Genomic DNA, 20,449 nt, shown 5'->3' with positions numbered 1-20,449 from the left:
TTGGTCATGTAGAGGCACCATGCAAAGATGCTACATTGTCAACCCACGGGAGGGGTTTGTAGCACTCCAAATATTTCATCCAAAATAATATTTAGGAGCGATGTCCCCCACTTGGAACTTTTTAACAGAATCCTTTTTTTATATGAAGGTGCTGGACAAAGGCTTAAACTGACTGAAGAGTACCTCTTTTGATGAAGACAGGATGCTTGCAAATAAGGGTTCCAATTTTGTCTGGTGATGAGCCAGGTCATAGAATGTATAATAAAATTCTGTTTTGCTGCTGTGTGATGGATTTCAAATATACAACAATGGAACAGCCTGTGTACGTACAGTTACTATACAGTGTATGAAATTAAATCTGGAAGTTCTGGGCTCTAGACAGAAGGATTCCAACCACCTTAAGTCAAATATTCCCTATTTTTACTGAACAATACCACTTGTCCTCAGTTTTGTCTGGTTTGTTCAAGGCTAGACCTAGATATATAAGATTTTGACATTTCTGAAAGGTTGTAGCATCTAGATTATTTACAGAATTCTACATACACCTCTTGACCTCATCCCCAAATCACTTGTGTAGGTCTTCATTGATGAGCAAGTAGGTTATCATTTCATCTAACTTCTACAGGTTTCACCCATCCAATCCTTTCATGTCTACACAAACACAAATGGCTACATGATATTGCTGTAATGCATGAGTGGTCTATAGGGGATAAGAGGTAGGTTTAGAATTGGGCAATTTTATGATGCATTATGTTTTTAAATGGCTGGTCTGATGCCATCTGCGTGTCATAAAACATATTTCCCCCCCTAAATAATTGTGAACAAATACATATTAATCACTCGACACACTTCATGGGTTGTGTCCTGTAGGCTTCAGTCCTTGTGCAGGGTTGATATACTTATTTTTGTTACAGGCACCTAAAAACATGCACATGTTGTGTTTCTCATTCACTGGTTGTCCTTTTTATAACGCTATAACAATAAATGAACGAACTCTCAAGAACTGCAGAAAAGCAAGTGATGACAATTCCAACCGCTCCAACACGCTATAATGGCACGGTTACAAAGATGAGATTTTTTGCCATCCGAGTGATGATTTCGCTTCTTTATTTCAATCTGTTTTAAGGTCAGAGATGGACCAATGACGTTATGAAACGGATATACGTATTACGATTTCCTGCGTGTGACGTGATCTGGTAAACATGGACACCCGCAGCATTTTACATCTGTACTGCTAGCTAGCTAGCTAGCTAGCTAAATACGCTTGAAGACATCGAGTATACTACTTTCTTCGCAATTACGCTTCTTGATTGATGAACAAACCTTGCACACTACGTCAGAAGGACGACAGACAACCATGTCTAATGTTAACACCGGAGATCCCGATCCATTTTACTCGAATCGGCCACCTCCATATCATGGACCGCAGCCCATACAACCACCACCAGTATGTAATAGCTCGTTCCAAAGTAACATGCCAGGGAAAAGTGAAGCTACTGGGGCGTTTTGGCCCGGTCAAAACCCTTCCCAATATCTACCTCCACCACATCAAACCACAACTCGCGGACAGAGGTTTCCTCAAAGTCAAGAGTGGACGCTACCACCACCCGTGTCAGTTCCAGGATATGACGGTAAACCATATGATTTCAGACCACACTTTCCACAGCCTCCACCGAGATTCGAAGGCTATGGACCACCTCATATGTCTTCGGGATATTTCGATCCGTCGATACCGCCACCACCCCTCAACCCCTCGGAACTTAGTAAGTTCTCCACAATGTCTTCCCAACCCGTTCCTGTACACAACCATTCAAGGCTTGACCCCAGCATGTATGAGGGAGGTCCACCAAACCCATGGGCTCAGAGCTACAATCCTGGTAATGCTCAATCAAACCTAGGAGCTTCAGACTTCCAAAGATCATTTGACCACATCCCACCGCATCGCATGCTCGGTCAAAGTCCACAAAGTCAGTATGGAAACCCTGATTCAAATTTTAGACCAAAGCCTGCTGATAGTGGTTACTCTGAACATCATAGCAGACCTCTCTTAGCCTCTCCCTCATTGGCTCCCCTGGGAAAGGAAGCGCAGCGCAACCAGGGCTTTAGCAAGCCCATGGCTCCACAACCACCAGACGAAGACTTCATTCAGAGGATGCAAGATGAACAGTGGCTGAAACGATTCTTGAGGAACCGAAAAAAGACAACAGCCAAACCAGTGCAACCTCTTTCAAAGCAGGGTCAGCCGAAGTTCTCCGTGGGCTGCATGCGAAACACCCTGTACAATGCCGTACAGCTCGTCTCAAAGCTGTCCATGGCTTGTGAAACTCTGAAGCAAAACCTGGAGAATGATAGTGTCTGGGCAGATTCTTACACAGAGGCATTGAGTGTGAAAACTGATTTGCAAGAGAAACTGAAGGTACTCAGCGATACTGACTGTATTGAACATTTAAAAAAGAAACTGAGCTCCATCAGTAAGAAGAGGGCCAGGCTACGGCGTCGAAAAGTTGAACAGGCGGAAGAGAGACAGAGAGAAGAGGAACGTCTGGCTGAGCGTGAAGCGGCCATTGACAAATGGAGGATGAAACGGATCCATGAAGTGGAGGAGAAGAAGAGGGTGAGCAGACTAGAAAACCTCCGGTTCAAACGTAAAGGTTGCATTTTTTTATTCCAACCCAGCACAACTAATCTCCCTCAGATAATGGATGGTTGATGATTGATTAAGGAGTCAGATTGCATGTGGTTGTGCTGGGTTAGAACAACATTATGCAAATATTATCCTATCCAAGGATGTCTAAGCCTTTGTTCAGGTGTGAACACACTGTGTGTGCTACTGTAACCACTGTCATTCTGTGTTCCTCCAACAGGAGCAGGAGCTGAAGGTGGCTGCAGACACAGTGCTCTGCGAGGTGAGGAAGAAGCAGGCAGACTCCAAGAGGATGCTGGACATCCTCAAGTCCCTGGAGAAGCTACGTAAACTCAGGAAGGAGGCTGCCTCTCGGAAAGGTAAAACTGTAGTGCACTTTCTCCTCACATTTCTTCTCTTGCAAACTGTTCCGCCACTTCACCACCACCATCGTAGTAAAAAAAAAAAAAAAACATTTTCTCTGTGGACAAATTTACACGGTTACTCCCCCTTTTCACTCCTTTTCTCTGTTTGTGTGGCAGGGATCTTCCCCGAGCAGGAGGCCGACCAAGCATTTGACCAGTTGGTGGAGCGCCTGCGAGCTCTGATCAGGAAGCGGACCGGGGTCTACGGGGCGGAGGAGAATGCACTGCGGGTGATGCTGGAGAACGAGCAGGAGGAGGAGCGCAAGAGGGACCTTGAGAAACAACAGAAGAAAGAGAAGGAGAGGCTGCTGCTGAGGAAACGAGAGATGGACAGAATGCTCTTTGGAGGTAATTAGAAACTGCAACGGCGGTTGACTCGGGTTGGAGCCTGTGTATTTGGGGATTGTGGGAAAAATACATTATTGGGCAATTCGGAGGACTACAATTCAAATGGTTTTAGGTTGGTCATCCTATGATCACTTGTGGAGATACAGTATTATGTGGTGAGAATTCTTCAAGCCGAGAGAGAATTATGACCAACTTCGATTAGCTGTAGCACGAAACGTTTAGAAATGAATGGTCAATAAGAGGAAAACTGAAACATGATTTTCAGGTTATTATAATGACTTATGACTGAATATGGAAATGCTGTGAAAGTCCCTGTTCTTCACTCATTCCCTTCTCTGTTCCAGATGAGATGCCTCAAGGTCACCCTCTACAGGCCTTCCTGGAGTACTACACACAGGCGGAGGGCTCACTAACAGCCCTGATACAGATTCGGTCGGTCACACCAAAAGATGCATTTGTACTAACCACTGTTAACGGATATTACATCCTCTAGGTCACAGGTGTCAAACCGGTTCCACGGAGGGCCGAGTGTCTGCAGGTTTTCGCTCTCACCTTGTACTTGATTGATTCATTAGTTCACTAATTGGTTAATTTCTACCCCCACCTGGTTGTTCAGGTCTGACCTGGGAACCAATTTAAAGGAAAACCCAAAGACCTGCAGACACTCGGCCCTCCGTGGAACCGGTTTGACACCCCTGCTCTAGGTTGTCGTCAAATACATTCATACATTACTCCTTTCCTCCTTCCTTATACTGTAATGGTGTGCCAAGTGCATGCAAAGGACTCCATCCGATAGCGTTTACTGGTCAAGCATACCAGACCAGTGATATGTAACCGGGATTCAACCATGTAAAGTTCTTCAATAGACTGCTTTTTTTTACTTCCAGGAGAGAATGGGACCAGTATCTGGTCCCAGTGGACCATCCAGATGGCACAGCCATTCCCCAGGACTGGGTCATACCAGAACCCCCCACAGATGAGGTTTGGGCCACAGCCCTGGACCAAGGGGACAGCTTCGGATCCTGACAGACACTTGTTTGCTCTGGAAAGTTCAGGCGATTCACTAGTAGGGTCTTCATCAAGTGTTTGCAACAAGACCTTATGGAGAAAAAACCCAAGGTGGAGTTGTCTGTGGTCGTTTTCTGATTGCCATTCACAGAATACCCTGGATGTATTTTCTTTCTGCAATTTTATAAAAATAAATACTTGATTGCGACTCTCTCCAACTTACATTTGACTTTTATGTAATTATCTTTCATTCTGATTATAAGATATTCTGAAGATGTTGTATTGTTTGGCATTAAAGTAAATGCTAATGTTTAATTCCTGCCATGCTAGATCATTGTCAGTCAGTGTCAATGGCAGACAGGCTAAACCCAGTTGAGCTAAAGTAGGAGGGTACTTTATTTGTCACATTGTCTGTCTGGGTGACCTCACAGTACTATGTCTCTACTTTGTGTTTAACACCTCCATTCCACCCAGAAACACTATGACCAGCCCCAGAGGAATGAAAGGATTACTCATGGTTGTTCTCATTATTCAGGTCAATGTAATTCCCATCAATATAAGGAATGACATCTCTCATGGTTTATAACACTACCCACTTAAAGGCATGTCATCATTTTGAACCAGACTCAGTGTAGGTGTCCCAGATGCTGGCCTAGTCCCTATCTGGTGTGCTACTTTGACCGAAGATTGTGGGCCTCAGAAGCAGTGTACTAGTGTATATGTGTGTGTATATATAGGGAATTTGGCAAAGCTGTTTTTCATGGGTGTTTCCCAGGTGACATGTGCCCGGGAAGCTGCATCATCGGGTAAGCAGCTGAAGTCATTACCTACTCTTAACCAACAGGATGTGAGGAGGCGGAAACCCCGCCTACACACACAAACATGTTCCATAACATTAACCAACTCCTGAGTGGAAGAACACACTAGAGAGGACTGCTTCAGAAGATTAAGTACAGGTATGTTTACAGACTTTTATGGGAAATGTTCTATAACGGATTCAACTCCTTGCTCTTTACAGTTCTCTTTAGGCTGAGTGTTGATATAAGAACTCTGGGACAACTGCTCATGTAGAAAGGCACTTATTCATTTGGTTGTATTTTATGGGGGCAGCAATAGAATAAAACAAGTAGAGCAGATCCATAGAAGTAGTACATCTTAAATGAACATCAGCCCAGAACTTAACCCTACTCACTGTTGCTTAGGATTTGGATTTCATTTTTTTTTTTACCACAGCTATATAAGTGTATACTGGTGGAAATACTTTGAAGGCTGCTAGGCTCTGAGATTATAGCTCAGGACCTCAAACGATGACATATGTTTACAATAAATGTTTTTAGAAAATGTTGGGTTTAATACTTTCAAACATCGAATAGGAATACAGCTGTGAATCATTATTTGAATGGGTATACAGCTGTGAGTCATTAATTGAATAGGTATACAGCTGTGAATCATTAATTGAATAGGTATCCAGCTGTGAGTCATTAATTGAATAGGTATACAGCTGTGAATCATTAATTGAATAGGTATACAACTGTGAGTCATTAATTGAATAGGTATACAACTGTGAGTCATTAATTGAATAGGTATACAACTGTGAGTCATTAATTGAATAGGTATTCAGCTTTGAATCATTAATTGAATAGGTATCCAGCTTTGAATCATTAATTGAATAGGTATACAACTGTGAGTCATTCAATGAATAGGTACAGTGGCGTTGTTAGGCCTGAGCGTGCAGGGCTATAGCCACAGATCTTTTATGAATAGCCCCGGATCTCAAATTGACCAAAAGTAGCCCCTGATCTATGCATCTATAATTCTAATGAAGCATTATGACAATGTACAGTGAGGGAAAAAATTATTTGATCACCTGCTTATTTTGTCCACTGACAAAGAAATGAATCAGTCTATAATTTTATGGTAGGTTTATTTGAACTGTGATAGACAGAATAACAACAAAAAATCCAGAAAAACGCATGTCAAAAATGTTAATTGCATTAATTGCATTTTAATGAGTGAAATAATTATTTGACCCCTGTGCAAAACATAACTTAGTACTTGATGGCAAAACCCTTGATGGCAATCACAGAAGTCAGACGTTTCTTGTACTTGGCCACCAGGTTTGCACACATCTCAGGAGGGATTTTGTCCCACTCCACATTCCAGATCTTCTCCAAATCATTAAGGTTTTGAGGCTGGCGTTTGGCAACTGGAACCTTCAGCTCCCTCCACAGATTTTCTGTGGGATTAAGGTCTGGAGACTGGCTAGGTCACTCTAGGACCTGAACGTGCTTCTTCTTGAGCCACTCCTTTGTTGCCTTGGCCGTGTGTTTAGGTTAATTGTCATGCTGGAATACCCATCCACGACACATTTTCAATGCCCTGGCTGAGGGAAGGAGGTTCTCACCAAAGATTTGACGGTGCATGGCCCCGTCCATTGTCCCTTTGATGCGGTGAAGTTGACCTGTTGCTTTAGCAGAAAAACACCCCCAAAGCACAATGTTTCCACCTCCATGTTTGATGGTGGGGATGGTGTTCTTGGGGTCATAGGCAGCATTCCTCCTCCAAACACTGCGAGTTGAGTTGATGCCAAAGAGCTGGATTTTGGTCTCATGTTACCACAACACTTTCACCCAGTTCTCCCCTGAATCAGATGTTAATTGGCAAACTTCAGACGGGCCTGTACATGTGCTTTCTTGAGCAGGAGGATCTTGCGGGCGCTGTAGGATTACATTCCTTCATGGCATAGTGTGTTACCAATTGTTTTCTTGGTGACCATGGTCCCAGCTGCCTTGAGATCATTGACAAGATCCTCCCGTGTAGTTCTGGGCTGATTCCTTACCGTTCTCATGATCATTGCAACTCCACGAGGTGAGATCTTGCTTGGAGACCCAGATCGAGGGGGATTGACAGTTCTTTTGTGTTTCTTCCATTTGCGAATAGTCGTACCAACAGTTGTCACCTCAAGCTGCTTGGCAATGGTCTTGTAGCCCATTCCAGCCTTGTGTAGGTCTACAATCTTGTCCTTGGCATCCTTGGGCAGCTCTTTGGTCTTGGCCATGGTGGAGAGTTTGGAATCTGATTGATTGCTTCTGTGGACAGGTGTCTTTTATACAGGTAACAAACTGAGATTAGGAGCTCTCCCTTTAAGAGCTCATTACCTGTATAAAAGACACCTGGGAGCCAGAAATATTTCTGTTTGAGAGGGCATCAAATGCTTATTTCACTCATTAAAATGCAAATCAATTCATACAATTTTTGAGATGCGTTTTTCTGGATTGTTTTGTTGCTATTCTGTCTCTCACTGTTCAAATAAACCTACCATTAAAATAATAGACTGATCTTTTCTTTGTTAGTGGGCAAACGTACAAAGGCATTTCCAGGCATGGGGTTTTGGGAGGAGCTTAGTGGTGATGATGCTATGACCTCATCACAATACCTCCAGTCTGTTTCAGGAGGGTTTACTATGGTCCACACGTGACCTGGCTGGACCCAGTGTGTGTGTGTATGTGTGTCTCTGACGTTACAAGTCTGCATGCATGTGTGAGTGTTTTCCTTCCTCTTCGGCCGATAGGAGAGGAACATCAGGTGTTGACCACTAATAGAGTCAGACGTGATGCCTCGTAATCCTTAATCCCCTATTTCCAGACTTCTGGATGATCTCATTTATCTAACCGTATCTGCCAATATAGAAAGTAAAAACGAGTTTTTCTGGGAACAACAAATAGAATTTGTGAGTATAATTTGTGAAATATTACGCAATTCATTTCAGGAGAGGCTACAGCAACTTCCTAAGCACTTCACCAGAACACTTTATTCTCAGAGGAATAGATATCAAGTAGTTAATTAAACAGTTGTAATCAAGACCACATTTTAACTTTTTTCTGTTTTATCCAGAGTGACTTACTGGAGTAATAAGGGTTATTTGTTTTGGTCAAAATAGTAATGATACATTTTCACATTGCTTGTCTCTGATTCAATTTAGGAACCTTTAGGTTACTGGTCAAAATCGTAAACAGCTAAGCTATCAGCCATCACTGTAATTGACTGTTCAAAATAGATCTCTTTTCCTCTCTGTTTCTAGCCACCTCTCTCTGCCCATACATAGTACTTGATTATGTAATTATGATTTGTGTTATGAATGTTGTACTTACTGTACTGTGAAAATGGACAAAAAACTAAAAATATCACCTCATCCTCCTCTCTATACCCCCTAGTGACCAGCAGGAAGAATGACCACTCTGGACGAGGTTCCCTTTAAGACCCTTTTAGGATCTATAGAGGGGGTGAATGAAGAGGTGGATCAGATCACAGCCCCAGATATCACCATCCCAGACTACCTCACCCTACTGCAGGAGACAGAGGTGTGTGTGTGTGTGTGTGTGTGTGTGTGCCTGCCTGCCTGTGGTGTGAGGTTACAATAAGCACCACCGTTACCACTGACCAGTAAGGAGTGGTGTAGTATGATGAAATCAGACCAACAACAACCTCTGGCATTATTATTAACACTTAAATGACGAGCCAATAAACATCTCTCTCTGCAAGCTACTGTTTCAAGTAAGTTCTCATATGCAGAATACAAATCTAGTTTGTCGTGTTTGTTTCCATCGCATTTCTCACCAATATTTTATTTTTGCTGCCCACAGCAGCTGTTGTTAAACAGCAAATTAGCCACACTGGGTCTGGCACCTTTACTTGCAAACACAGTGCGGCTATGCTACCCCCACGTGTTGACATTATTATGGATAACCACATCAATCACAGTGTCACCACAATAAGACTCTCTATATTTATAGTACTGGTGCATCAGGCTAATCATCGTGCCTTATCACAACACTTTGAAGTTCATCATAGCTCACTGCACCGGTTTCATGGCTTCCCGGCCTCAAAGCAGAGGACTTGCAAATTAGCTGGAACCTTGAAACAACACCCCTTTCCCAGGCAGAGGGTCAAGGGCTAGTGATATTGAATATATTGGAGTGTAGCCAATGTGTTTCCTTTGTTCCTATTCCGAATTTCCGCCATACCTTGTACCCAATTTAGACCGTTGTTTTAGTGAACAAGCTAACTTTTCCAAAATTAAAACTGAAGGCCGTGGCTGCCGGTCCACATTCGTCGGTTTCTTAAGTCTATGGGAGGAAAGCACGAGTTTCCTGGAGCTCTTCTACATGTGTGAATCACATTCGGCCCATGTGTTTGTTCTCTACAGTCTCTGCTCGGCTCAGATATAGGTAGAAGTTAAACAGATTTGGGAACCTCCGGGTCTTTGAAGGGTTGAATTCCTATAATACAATTTCCCCTTGACAGAGTGATGCTGAAAATACCACACTCTACACCGTCTCTGAATACTGTAGTCAACTCTTAAATAGGTAGAAGCTGAAATCATGGGAAAGTGGCTGGAGTGTCTAACTCTTGTCTTAGTCTAATTAGAATTATTATTATACTGGGGGGACTTTGACCCAACCACCGCTACACTGCCAAACCTTAATTCCACAGTGACCACGGACATTGATTGCTTACATCTTACAGTCAAACGTTTGTGTATTTAATGGAAAATGGGAAATAGCTCACGTGGAACCCTCTGCCAAGTTCTCTTCTTTATCATGTTAACTTTAGAGTTGTATGGTTTGTTTCCAAATTCACAAAGGCTTCAACACATAGGATCCTCCCCCTATAGAGCATTGCAATTTAAAGCTATTATATACATAGTTTAAAACAGGGGCTGGAACAAATTAGCTGAGATCATTTCTAATTAAGATATATTTGAGGCCAACAAAATTTCTGCTTAACAAATGATATGTCAGTATTTGATTGGATTTCATTTAATGGGTTTTTTCCTAAATACAAACATTTCTATTAACCTTTACCTTTGCAGAGATTTGATAACATATATATCAACATTCGTCTGACTCAGTTATGTCAGTTGTTTCTTTTCCCAGCTGGCTGGACATAGATTTTGTACCCAAATGGAACCATGTTGTGTTTTTAGTCCCTTGGTGAAAAGAAGTTCCCTATGAGGCTGTGACATCACTCTCTGATGGTCTCTGGGGGAGGAATTCTCCATTATGATTCTTTATTATGTAGAGAATAGGCAGCAATTTGTGAAGCACAGACAATCTCCTCATTGATAATTTTGCCCTTAAACCATAGTTATGATCTTATAAACGCCTGTGTGGTTATTATAGATGCCTTATTTGGGGATCCTGTGATCTGGGAAGAGGTGAGTTTGACTGCCTCATCTGTCCAATGGCAACACAGTCTACCCTGCCCAAAGGACACCCTAGTTGGTATGTGGTGCACTAGTTTTAACCAGAGGTCCATGGGCCTTAGTCTTTTTAAGAGCAAGAAAAGCTTCAATCTGATACAATATGTGATTCTTGGCATAACATGCAATGGTCTTCCCTACAGTCTGGGACATTTGATTTAAGGCTAACAATGCTTAATTAATTGTAAAGACCAAATAAATATAGCACATTTACAATGATAGATTTTTAGTGGCCTTTACTCTATTTTACTTTATTTTATAATTTCTTCCATCACTTTATAGGGGATGAGTGTAAGTGAAATAAAAGGCCATGAAGCTAACAGAAAGTTAGCCAGCATCACTTAAACAACCAACCAACAACCCACCCAATTACCTACCGACAACAAATAACCACCTAATCTTCCTCTTTTCCTCTCGCTACAGTACGTGTTCTGTTTGGAGAACTGGGTGCTCCAAGGCCTCCAGAACGGTTATCCTAGCCAGCCCCAAACCAGCATCCCTGGCTCCCAGTCCGAGGCCCTCCCCTCCTGCCCGCCCTACTGGCACCTCTTCAGCAGCCCCCAGGAGAGTCGCCTGGCCAGCCGACACAGCTCTGACTTCTGGGAGCCCAACCCTCGCCAGCGGTCCCGCAGCCTGAACCCAGTGGACATGCGTGCTGGAGTCAAGTTTGTCATCTCTGACTCCGAGGAAGAAGACTGCTCATCGGCCGAAGGGTCCCTGGGGTCCGGGTCAGGTCAGCATTTAACTGGGGCCCCAAATCCCATGAAGACCTGTACCTCTAATGTCCTGAACTTGCCAGCCTCTCAGAGCGCTCTGGTGCCTCATCAGCGTAAGAAGACTCTCCGCCAGTCCTCGCTGTCCATTCTGCAGACGTCAGCAGAGGGTAGCCAGGGGACGCCAAGCCCCACAGGAGGGCCCAAGTCGTCCTCTTCCTCAACCCCGTTCCGACACCTGCTAACCAGGGCCAACACAGAGAATATACCCTCCATCAGGCACAACAAGCCAACACATTCGGTATGGACTCTACCTCCCATTTGAAGACATAGGGTAGATGGATAGTATGGTAGGCTCAAGTTATTATTATTAATAATATTATTATTATTCTTGATAATCACTGAAATTACAAAAACTACAATCCAAGCTTTGGTTTGTCAAGATATTGTCACCTAACCTTAATCATTCAGGTAACGTAAGTTCTGCAACAGAACACTTTAATGAATACTGACACACCCAAGAAATAAAAGTTGCCTTTGAAAGTTTTAAAGTTGCTAGGTGGTTATTGTCCAACTGATTAGCTCAATATTAAGCTCAATAAAAGTCTATATATTCAACAATCCCCTTTATGTAACATTTGTAGGAATTCATAGGAATGTTTACAGTCACACTCTGGTGTGCCTCTATGAATTAGTGGGAATGTTTTCCCATAAAAGCAACATCTCTAGGATGTATATATCATGGCCCCACTTACTAGTTCCCTTAGGTCATGGGGCTATCTTTAAAGCCTAAATCTCCAAACCACTTGTCCTCAAAGGGCAGAGCATGAACATACTATAACTGGCTAGGACTCAAAGAGCAGAGTGGGTCTGGAAAAAGATGAGGGAGGGATTTAAACCACCAGATGTATTCTTATGCCACAACCACCTCTCAACAAGCCCATGTGGGATTTGCTCCAAAAATGGTTGATATGTTGAATGGAAAATCCTAGAACGCATTGCAGATGAGCTGTATTATTTTAAATATTTATTTTAGATGTTTTTGTTTGCTTTGATATTCATCTTTTCTGAAGAGAGTGGATAGAGAAAATGGATCCTCCTGAATATTTAAGCTCTTTTTCCAGTTCACATTTCCTACATGTTTAGTTAGAAGTGGACTCTAAATATAGCTAGTGTAAAGTCTGTCCTTGGAATCCTTCCAGGTTATTACAAGTTTCAGGATTAGTGAGTGGAAGTTCTCCGGAAATGTCTTTCCCAGGAAAGCAGCGTTTCAGGGTTACCACTGATTTAATACACTATGAATGTTGCCTTCACGTTGCGTAAATGTTGCTAGGCCCGTCACTCAGTGCGGTTCTCAGAATACAGGCAAACAGAGACATCCAAGGTCAGGCTGTGGTCCCAGTATGGGGTTGCTCCTCTTCCTTTGCCTCTCTATTTCCTGTCTCTTTTTCCCTTCTTCCTTTGCCCCAAATCTCTCTCTCAGGGAACATTCAGTCAGTATTCCCCTCTCACACAAACTCTTCTCTTCCTTTGTGTTTGTAGTCGCCCACCATTCCCTCCGTAACCTCCCGACCCCTTGGTTCCCACGGTGTGTCAGTGTTGGACTCCTCGGTGGAGCTGCTGTCCGCACTAGGCCCAGAGGAGAGGGAACTGCTGCAGGCCATCACGGAGAGGGGCTACCCCCTCCGCACCGCCATCCTCGCCCTGCAGAAGACCGGCCAGCAGAGTCCCGACCAGGTCTGTTCTAAGCAAAGTCACAAACGGGGACATACTAAGTTGTACAATCTAGGACCAGTTTCCAGAATGAATGTTTCCTTAACCAGTATGGCAGTGTTGTAGTGCTGCTGCCAGAATTCCAATCTCCGTTCTTGTGTTCTATTTGTGTGATCAAGCCAACACTATGGCACTCTCTTTAATACAAATGTTCCGTGTTTTACATGACGCCACTGACAGCCCACAGCCAGTGATTTAATGAGGTTGCTATTTGTTTGCCTACTGAGACACTGTCAGATATAAGGACATCACTAGAAAATCATGGATGGCGGGGCTAAGCCTTGTTTTGGGGGGGGGTCTGGGCATACTCCCTAAAACATATTTTCGTCATGTATTTTTAGAGTAACAATGGGTGTAAAATCTATCAAAATAAGGTAATTTTTTGTCAAGGTTGGCTAAAAGTATACCTGTCTTATTGTTTGACACTGATCTTATATGACTTCAATTCTATCTAAATAAAGAAATTAAAGTCCACTCTGTCTTCATCCATCCAACACCAACAAAAGTCACAAAAATGGCTATAAAATGTAGCCAAAATACTTTTGTCAACTATGTTCATAGTAAATGAACATCAACATACAGTATATTCTGTTCTTAAGCGAGATTTCTCTGAATCTTTCTGGATCACTTCAAAAACAGATTTAGTCATTAGCCCATTAATCTCAGAATAAAGTCATTAAAAAATTTATCATAATTAAAAAAAGAAACATTTTTACACCTCCATTCTTCTGAACAGACTTCAAACCCCCAAAAACCATGTGAAAACATGCACAGTTTTGCAACTTCCTGATGATTATTAGTGACATACAAATTTTTGCTAGCATGTCCTTAATGGGAAATGTATATTTTCAGTAGGTGGTTAGTGTTGTCGCTAAGAAATACGGCCCCTTATTATCGGCCACCGTCCCCAATTATTGGCCACCTTACTATTTTGTTGAATTACATTATAATTTATTTTTATTTGTATAAAAAATTAAATAAAATGCATTTGAAGTGTCTACTAAAATAGTAGCTAGCTTTCTTGCCTTCAGGTAAAGAAAAAAGACTGATCACTTTGATATTACATGATGTCTGGTCTGTCATGCAATTTCACGAACTGCAACTTGTCAAAACAATTTCCATACATTACATTTTTACGATCTACATTTTTTTTTACCTCCATACATTTTTATAAAAAGTGGGGGGCTAGCTGAAAGGTTATATTGATTAGCAAAACATACCATTGCTTTCCAGTGCTATTACATTTTTAACTTGAGGATTTACTTCTCCGACCAATAGAAACGTTAGCTACCATTTACAGAAGACAGCTCGCTTCAGATGAGCAAGTTAAGTTCAAAGCATTAAACTCAACCAAACATGCTGCCTAATGAACAAGATTGTATACAATTTCTATACAATTTGAAAGAAGTCTAGATGTGATGAAAAGGTTGAGGAAAAAAGAAATCACAGAGAAAATATATTGACAGACGTGAAAGAAACGGACGTGAATACAAACATTTGAATATCTTTTTGTTTTTACCTTTATAAAATAAAGGTTAATAATAGAATACATCAGTTATTTAAAGAGATACTTTAATCTACATTTATCAGATGTTCCCGAGTGACTTACAGTTTGTGCATACATTGCATGCATGCATACAAGATAGCTTGGTCGAACTACCAGGCAACGCTCTAGTGGAAAGAACATTCTACTCAATTAATTTGTTTTCTCAAGTCTCTCTCTCTCTCTCTCTCTGTCTCTCTCTCGCTCTCCCTGTCTCTCTTTCTCCCTATCTCTCTCTCACTCTTTCTCCCTCTCTCTTTCTCCCTCTCTCTCTCCGGCCTCCCTTCTTGGGCTGTCTCGGTTCAGGCTTATTGGGCTCTATCAGCCAATCTCCAACGTCCCTAGGCTAATCCTCTACAGCAAATGTGCTTCAAACATTTCACAATCTCCCATTTTTGTCTGTATGCATCTATGTCAGTAATGTTTCATCAAACATGCATTTTGCTATTTATTGGCATTTTTCAAGAGGTCATAGTGTTTTCTTGAGTCTGTCTGAATTTCTAGATGGGTGGGGGTTGTTCTGGTGTGCCTTCTATTGGTTCTATTTTACTGGGCAAGCTCAATGAAGCCCTGCAATGGTATTTGGAAGGATTCCATAAAGTATGTGAATCCAGGTCTATGCTTCATATTGTAACGGTGCCAGGATGTGAACTGGTGGGGAATGCATCGCTCCCAACTCAAACCAAAAGCTTCACATTTCTAAACAATGAGCCCATGTAGCCGCTTGAAGGTAACTTGTGTAATTCACACAATGTGCTGCCAGCTCCAAAAATTTCCCCAACCAATAATGCGCATCAGCTGAGCAAGACATCTGGTTTCAGCTCCCCGGCCCATATCTGATGGTGTTCCACTGTTAATGGGAGGAGGGGGGAAAACAGCACGGTGAAATTAAACATCAGATCCCTCAAAGTTTCCACAACCTGCTTTGTATTATGTGTGTGCTCAGCAGCCTCACATAGTTCCAGGGGTGACCTCTGGTTCCTCTCCCCCAGGGGTGACCTCTGGTTCCTCTCCCCCAGGGGTGACCTCTGGTTCCTCTCCCCCAGGGGTAACCTCTGGTTACCAGTTCACATCCTGGCACCGTTACAATATGAAGCATAGACCTGGATTCACATACTTTATGGAATCCTTCCAAATACCATTGCAGGGCTTCATTGAGCTTGCCCAGTAAAATAGAACCAATAGAAGGCACACCAGAACAACCCCCACCCGTCTAGAAATTCAGACAGACTCAAGAAAACACTATGACCTCTTGAAAAATGCCAATAAATAGCAAAATGCATGTTTGATGAAACATTACTGACATAGATGCATACAGACAAAAATGGGAGATTGTGAAATGTTTGAAGCACATTTGCTGTAGAGGATTAGCCTAGGGACGTTGGAGATTGGCTGATAGAGCCCAATAAGCTTGAACCAAAACAGCCCAAGTAGTGACCTCTGGTTCCTCTCCCCACAGGGGTGACCTCTGGTTCCTCTCCCCCCAGGGGTAACCTCTGGTTCCTCTCCCCCCAGGGGTGACCTCTGGTTCCTCTCCCCCCAGGGGTGACCTCTGGTTCCTCTCCCCCCAGGGGTAACCTCTGGTTCCTCTCCCCCCAGGGGTAACCTCTGGTTCCTCTCCCCCCAGGGGTAACCTCTGGTTCCTCTTCCGCGGGGTCTCTGCTCTGTCTGGTGCACACACCAGAAGATGCTAATAAAACACATTTGATCTACATAAAACAATCACAATGTAAAGCTGTTACCTTCATTGTATGGTAACAGCTTTCTTTCCCCAAACTCAGTCTCTCACTACCTTTACTACTTTTATTTCTCCCTCTACTTCCATATCTCACCAAAGTTTCTCTCTTCCTTTGCCCCCTCCCCTTTCCATCCATACTCACTTCAATTTCACACCCCTCCTTCCTTACCATCCATGTCAACTACCTTCCCTCTACGTCCACCTCTTCGTCTGTCCCTGTCCTTTCCTGTCTGTCTGCCAGTGGAGACAGAAGGCAGCTGGTACACTGGTCTTATCAGAGTTACATCAACAGGATCAACTAATTACCTGTTTAATCAGCGTCATTATTTCTTTTGACTCTCTTCCTCCCGCTATGCTCCACATGTAACCACAGGGCTATGGGTCATCTGGTTCTCACACACACACATCCTTTCCTGCTGTTCTCAGATCACTTCTCTGTTTGAGACAGACACCATTGAAACCACATTGTCCTAGCAGTTTAAAAATGTAATCTATAACACACATACAGACTTGTGTAATGTGTCGAATCGAATGTCATATTTGAATGTCAGTCACATCTGAAGCTGATTAACTGTGAAAGCTAAAGCCTCTATAAATATATTTGTCTGTCAGACCTCTGACGACAGACACCAACAGGGAACCGGCTACAGTACACCTGACAGCAGCAGTAATGCTATTAGTGGTTGTAATCTGTGTTGTTGTTGTCGTGCGCAGATCCTACACTATTTGGTGGCCTGTGACAGACTGTGTGAGCGGGGCTATGACAAGGCACAGGTCGACGAAGCTCTGGAGATGTTCCAGAACTGTGAAACTAAGGTAAACAGACTCACTGTTCCTTTATTATTAGAGGTCACTGATACGTTTGAGATTAATTGTACTGCTAGTTTTAAAGGGATAGATCACACAGAATAATAATATTTTTTTCTTTACCCGTATCCTCAGAGTGCTTAAAAGTTAGCAACAATAGACAGGGTCCAGGTTAACAAAAAAACCAGACCATAGATTTTTTTCTTGCACACTGGCTAAAGAAACCAATATCACATTTAGTATTTTAGTGAGCTATGCTTTACTATAATAGCTAAAGTTTCATCTGATGCCTTGGTTTTTCTTTCACTATACCTTCAGGCTGAAGAGTTTCTTCACCTGCTGACTCAATTTAATGAGATGGGCTTTCAGCAGAATGCTATAAAAGAGGTTCTGTTAGTCCACGAGAACCACCGCGAGCGGGCCCTGGAAGAGCTGATGATGCGTGTGGCGTAACAGGGCCAATGATAACTCACTCATAATATACACACACTTAAGCTACAAGCACAACATATGCATGAACACAAATACAACTACCATGTTTCCTGTGTTTACTACAAATACCTGTCGTAAGCTAAAGCATCATATTAAAGGGAAGGTTCACTGACACCATATGTCTGTATTTTGCTCAGTAGTCCACTGTTAATACTAGCCCAACAATAATGAATGCATGTCAAAAAGTTTCAGTCTAAGAATAACTGTGATGATGCGTGTTCAGTGAACTATCCCTTTTAACGATATGGAGAACACTAAAATTAGGACATTTAAAGTGGCCTTTGGGGAAAAGAGAAACTTTAACGCAACATAATTTAAAGACAATCAATTACTGATAGATTTATGACACTGGTCAAAATGTGTATGTCATGATTTGGCCATTTTTAACTTATTTTAACCAGTATGGCCACATTCCAAATGGCACCCCAATCACTATAAGGTGTTAGGTTACTAGTAGGCCAAATTGTCTTTATTTCATTGGTGTGTGTACAGAGAGATCAGTCCCAGAGGTTTCTCATTCTTTGGCAGGCGGCATAAAATAAACCACTTGAAATTGTACATATAATGTTAACTTGCACTTTAAAATGAATGTGATGTATTTTCCATATTTTGGTTTGTTTTTACCTATGATATAGAAGCACATATCAAATGCCTATGAGAGTCTGGATTTCTTTTATAGATGTGCATTTGTGTTGTTGTTAATGAATCAAGATTGAATAAATGTGTAAATTAATGGTTTTCCTAAGTATCATGCTGCCAACATACAGTATCATACAAGATCTTGATATTGTATGTGTGGGAGACACTTCCACATTTTTGCCATGCTTTCTTCACCCCCATGTGCTCATTTTTGGACGGTGTTTCCACAATACAGGTTTGTTATTTGACTATCAAAGCCACAGCAGACCATAGATGGGAGCAGCGAAGCAAAGGGAAGAGTTGGCTTCTATTAAAGATGTGTATCTTCTGTTGATGGAGTGGGAGAGTATTAGGGACCCTCAGTGTTTGGCCAGGAGAGCATTTCTTTTATCACTCTGCTATTAATGAACTTCACTCAGACTGTTCACTGACTGTAGAATAAAGAATCAAAGAACCATTCATATATCATCATAGGATTCTGCCTTGTAACTGAAGGGGAAATTATTGGTTATTTAATCTGATAGCTGGATAACTGGAGGGCATTAGCAACATTCCAATACATTCTTTGAAACATGTTTTGATTACAAATATATTAATTTAATATGTTCTTCCAAAGACAATATTTATTTAAATTCTAACATCAAGCTGACTTTACACAGGTGATTCTAGCGAAAATATAACTGTGTTCACCAACGTAGATGTTTCCCAAAAAAGCTGGAAAAATACATTCTTTACCAAAATGTTTCCTTGGTACAGTTAACGCCGCTTGTCTTATCTAATCCTGTTCTCACACAAGGAATACCTTGGGGACCTGCGTCTGGGTTATAACTGGTTTGTTTGCTGTAAAAACAGGAAAAGTATTTCAATCCATTTTTGAACGTTTGTTTGGTTTCCATGGAAAATGCTCTTTGATAGGGCTGTATCAAAGTTATGAATCAAATCATTATAGTAGGCTACACTTGCACAGAGACCAATGAATCTAAAAGGCTATAAAGAAATTCTCAAATGGACTATGGATAACATTATTATTCTAGAATACCATTTATTATTAGAGACGTTGAACAATCTTTGACATCTCCATTTCACAAAAGTAGTTAATCTAGAGGTACTGTATTTTCCTCAGTGGATTCATCTTTGTGTCTGCCCACAACAAAATACTAAAGAATACAGTACCATGGTACAGTACAACCTTGCTGTTGAGAATTCCAACTGCCAGTGGTGCTATCTTTTTCTCATCAAATCTTACATGTTACCCAACCCCAGCTGGTGCCAGAGAGATTGGGGGACGCTAAGCTCCCTGACCTCCCAGTGACCTCCGTGACTAGGCCAGTAACAGGTTACTAGGGTTAGGTGGTTAGGGGGCCAGAAACCCGACAATCCGCCTGCCAGCTCGGGTCACATCCTCCTCAAATTATCTCCAGGTGGTAAAGAATGGACGGGTTTCATGGACAGGCGTTGGCCATACCATTGACCTCTAAACCTAGAGGCGCCATAACGCAAGAGTTTCAGGAACGCTAATGAAGCTGATGCAACAGACCAGACAACTTGAGATTGAAAAGGAAAATCTAGATTCAAAGTATTAAGTCACTAAAACTGTAATTTCTTCCAACCCATTACATTTATTTTAGCCCCCCCCCCAAAAAAAAAATTTTTCTACGCATCAGCAGTACTTGCTAACTTTGCCATGACATTGACCAGAAGTGTGATCTAGGATATCTGTTGGAGAGGCAGCTTTGGCAAATATCTAAATTAAACCATCTTTGGTGGTTTTATTGAAATTGTTCTGTGCTATTCACAGTTTCCCCATGTCCATTTGCATACATTTCTCTCTTCGAACAGAACCAAATCCATGTCAGATTTTGCTTAAAAACTTTACAGTAAATATTGCATTATTTCCTAGTAAATGCTTCAGTAAAAACTAAACAATCAAGGGCTCCTAGTGTTTACTATTCTACTGCATAATATTAAACGATATACTAATGACTATACGGTTGCTGTATATTACAATGTCTTTTGTGGAGTAGTACGCTGAGAAGTCCTGTAGTTCTACACATTATCAAGGGATACTTTTGATAATA

The 20,449-nt window shown here is 42.0% G+C and overlaps 2 protein-coding genes across 2 annotated transcripts; both read left to right on the top strand.

Annotated features, from left to right (window-relative positions):
• The first annotated feature begins 1,168 nt into the window (after nucleotides 1-1,168).
• Nucleotides 1,169-4,626, top strand: pdcd7 (programmed cell death 7). Its single transcript, XM_010877351.4, has 5 exons — nucleotides 1,169-2,614; nucleotides 2,865-3,003; nucleotides 3,166-3,396; nucleotides 3,741-3,828; nucleotides 4,284-4,626. Exons 1-5 carry the CDS (start codon nucleotides 1,358-1,360, stop codon nucleotides 4,420-4,422), a joined length of 1,854 nt encoding a protein of 617 aa, XP_010875653.2. The 5' UTR covers nucleotides 1,169-1,357; the 3' UTR covers nucleotides 4,423-4,626.
• A 577-nt stretch (nucleotides 4,627-5,203) lies between these two features.
• On the top strand, nucleotides 5,204-18,465 carry ubap1lb (ubiquitin associated protein 1-like b). Its single transcript, XM_010877363.4, has 6 exons — nucleotides 5,204-5,360; nucleotides 8,619-8,765; nucleotides 11,090-11,680; nucleotides 12,922-13,116; nucleotides 17,148-17,249; nucleotides 17,559-18,465. The coding sequence occupies exons 2-6, from the start codon at nucleotides 8,634-8,636 to the stop codon at nucleotides 17,691-17,693; spliced, it is 1,155 nt and encodes a 384-aa protein (XP_010875665.2). The 5' UTR covers nucleotides 5,204-5,360; nucleotides 8,619-8,633; the 3' UTR covers nucleotides 17,694-18,465.
• The last annotated feature ends 1,984 nt before the right edge of the window (nucleotides 18,466-20,449 follow it).

The sequence above is a fragment of the Esox lucius genome, chromosome 2 (assembly GCF_011004845.1).
Source record: "Esox lucius isolate fEsoLuc1 chromosome 2, fEsoLuc1.pri, whole genome shotgun sequence".
NCBI classification, from domain to species: domain Eukaryota; kingdom Metazoa; phylum Chordata; class Actinopteri; order Esociformes; family Esocidae; genus Esox; species Esox lucius.
The sequence above is the reverse complement of the archived record's forward strand: the minus strand, read 5'-3'. Positions and strand labels throughout refer to the sequence as shown.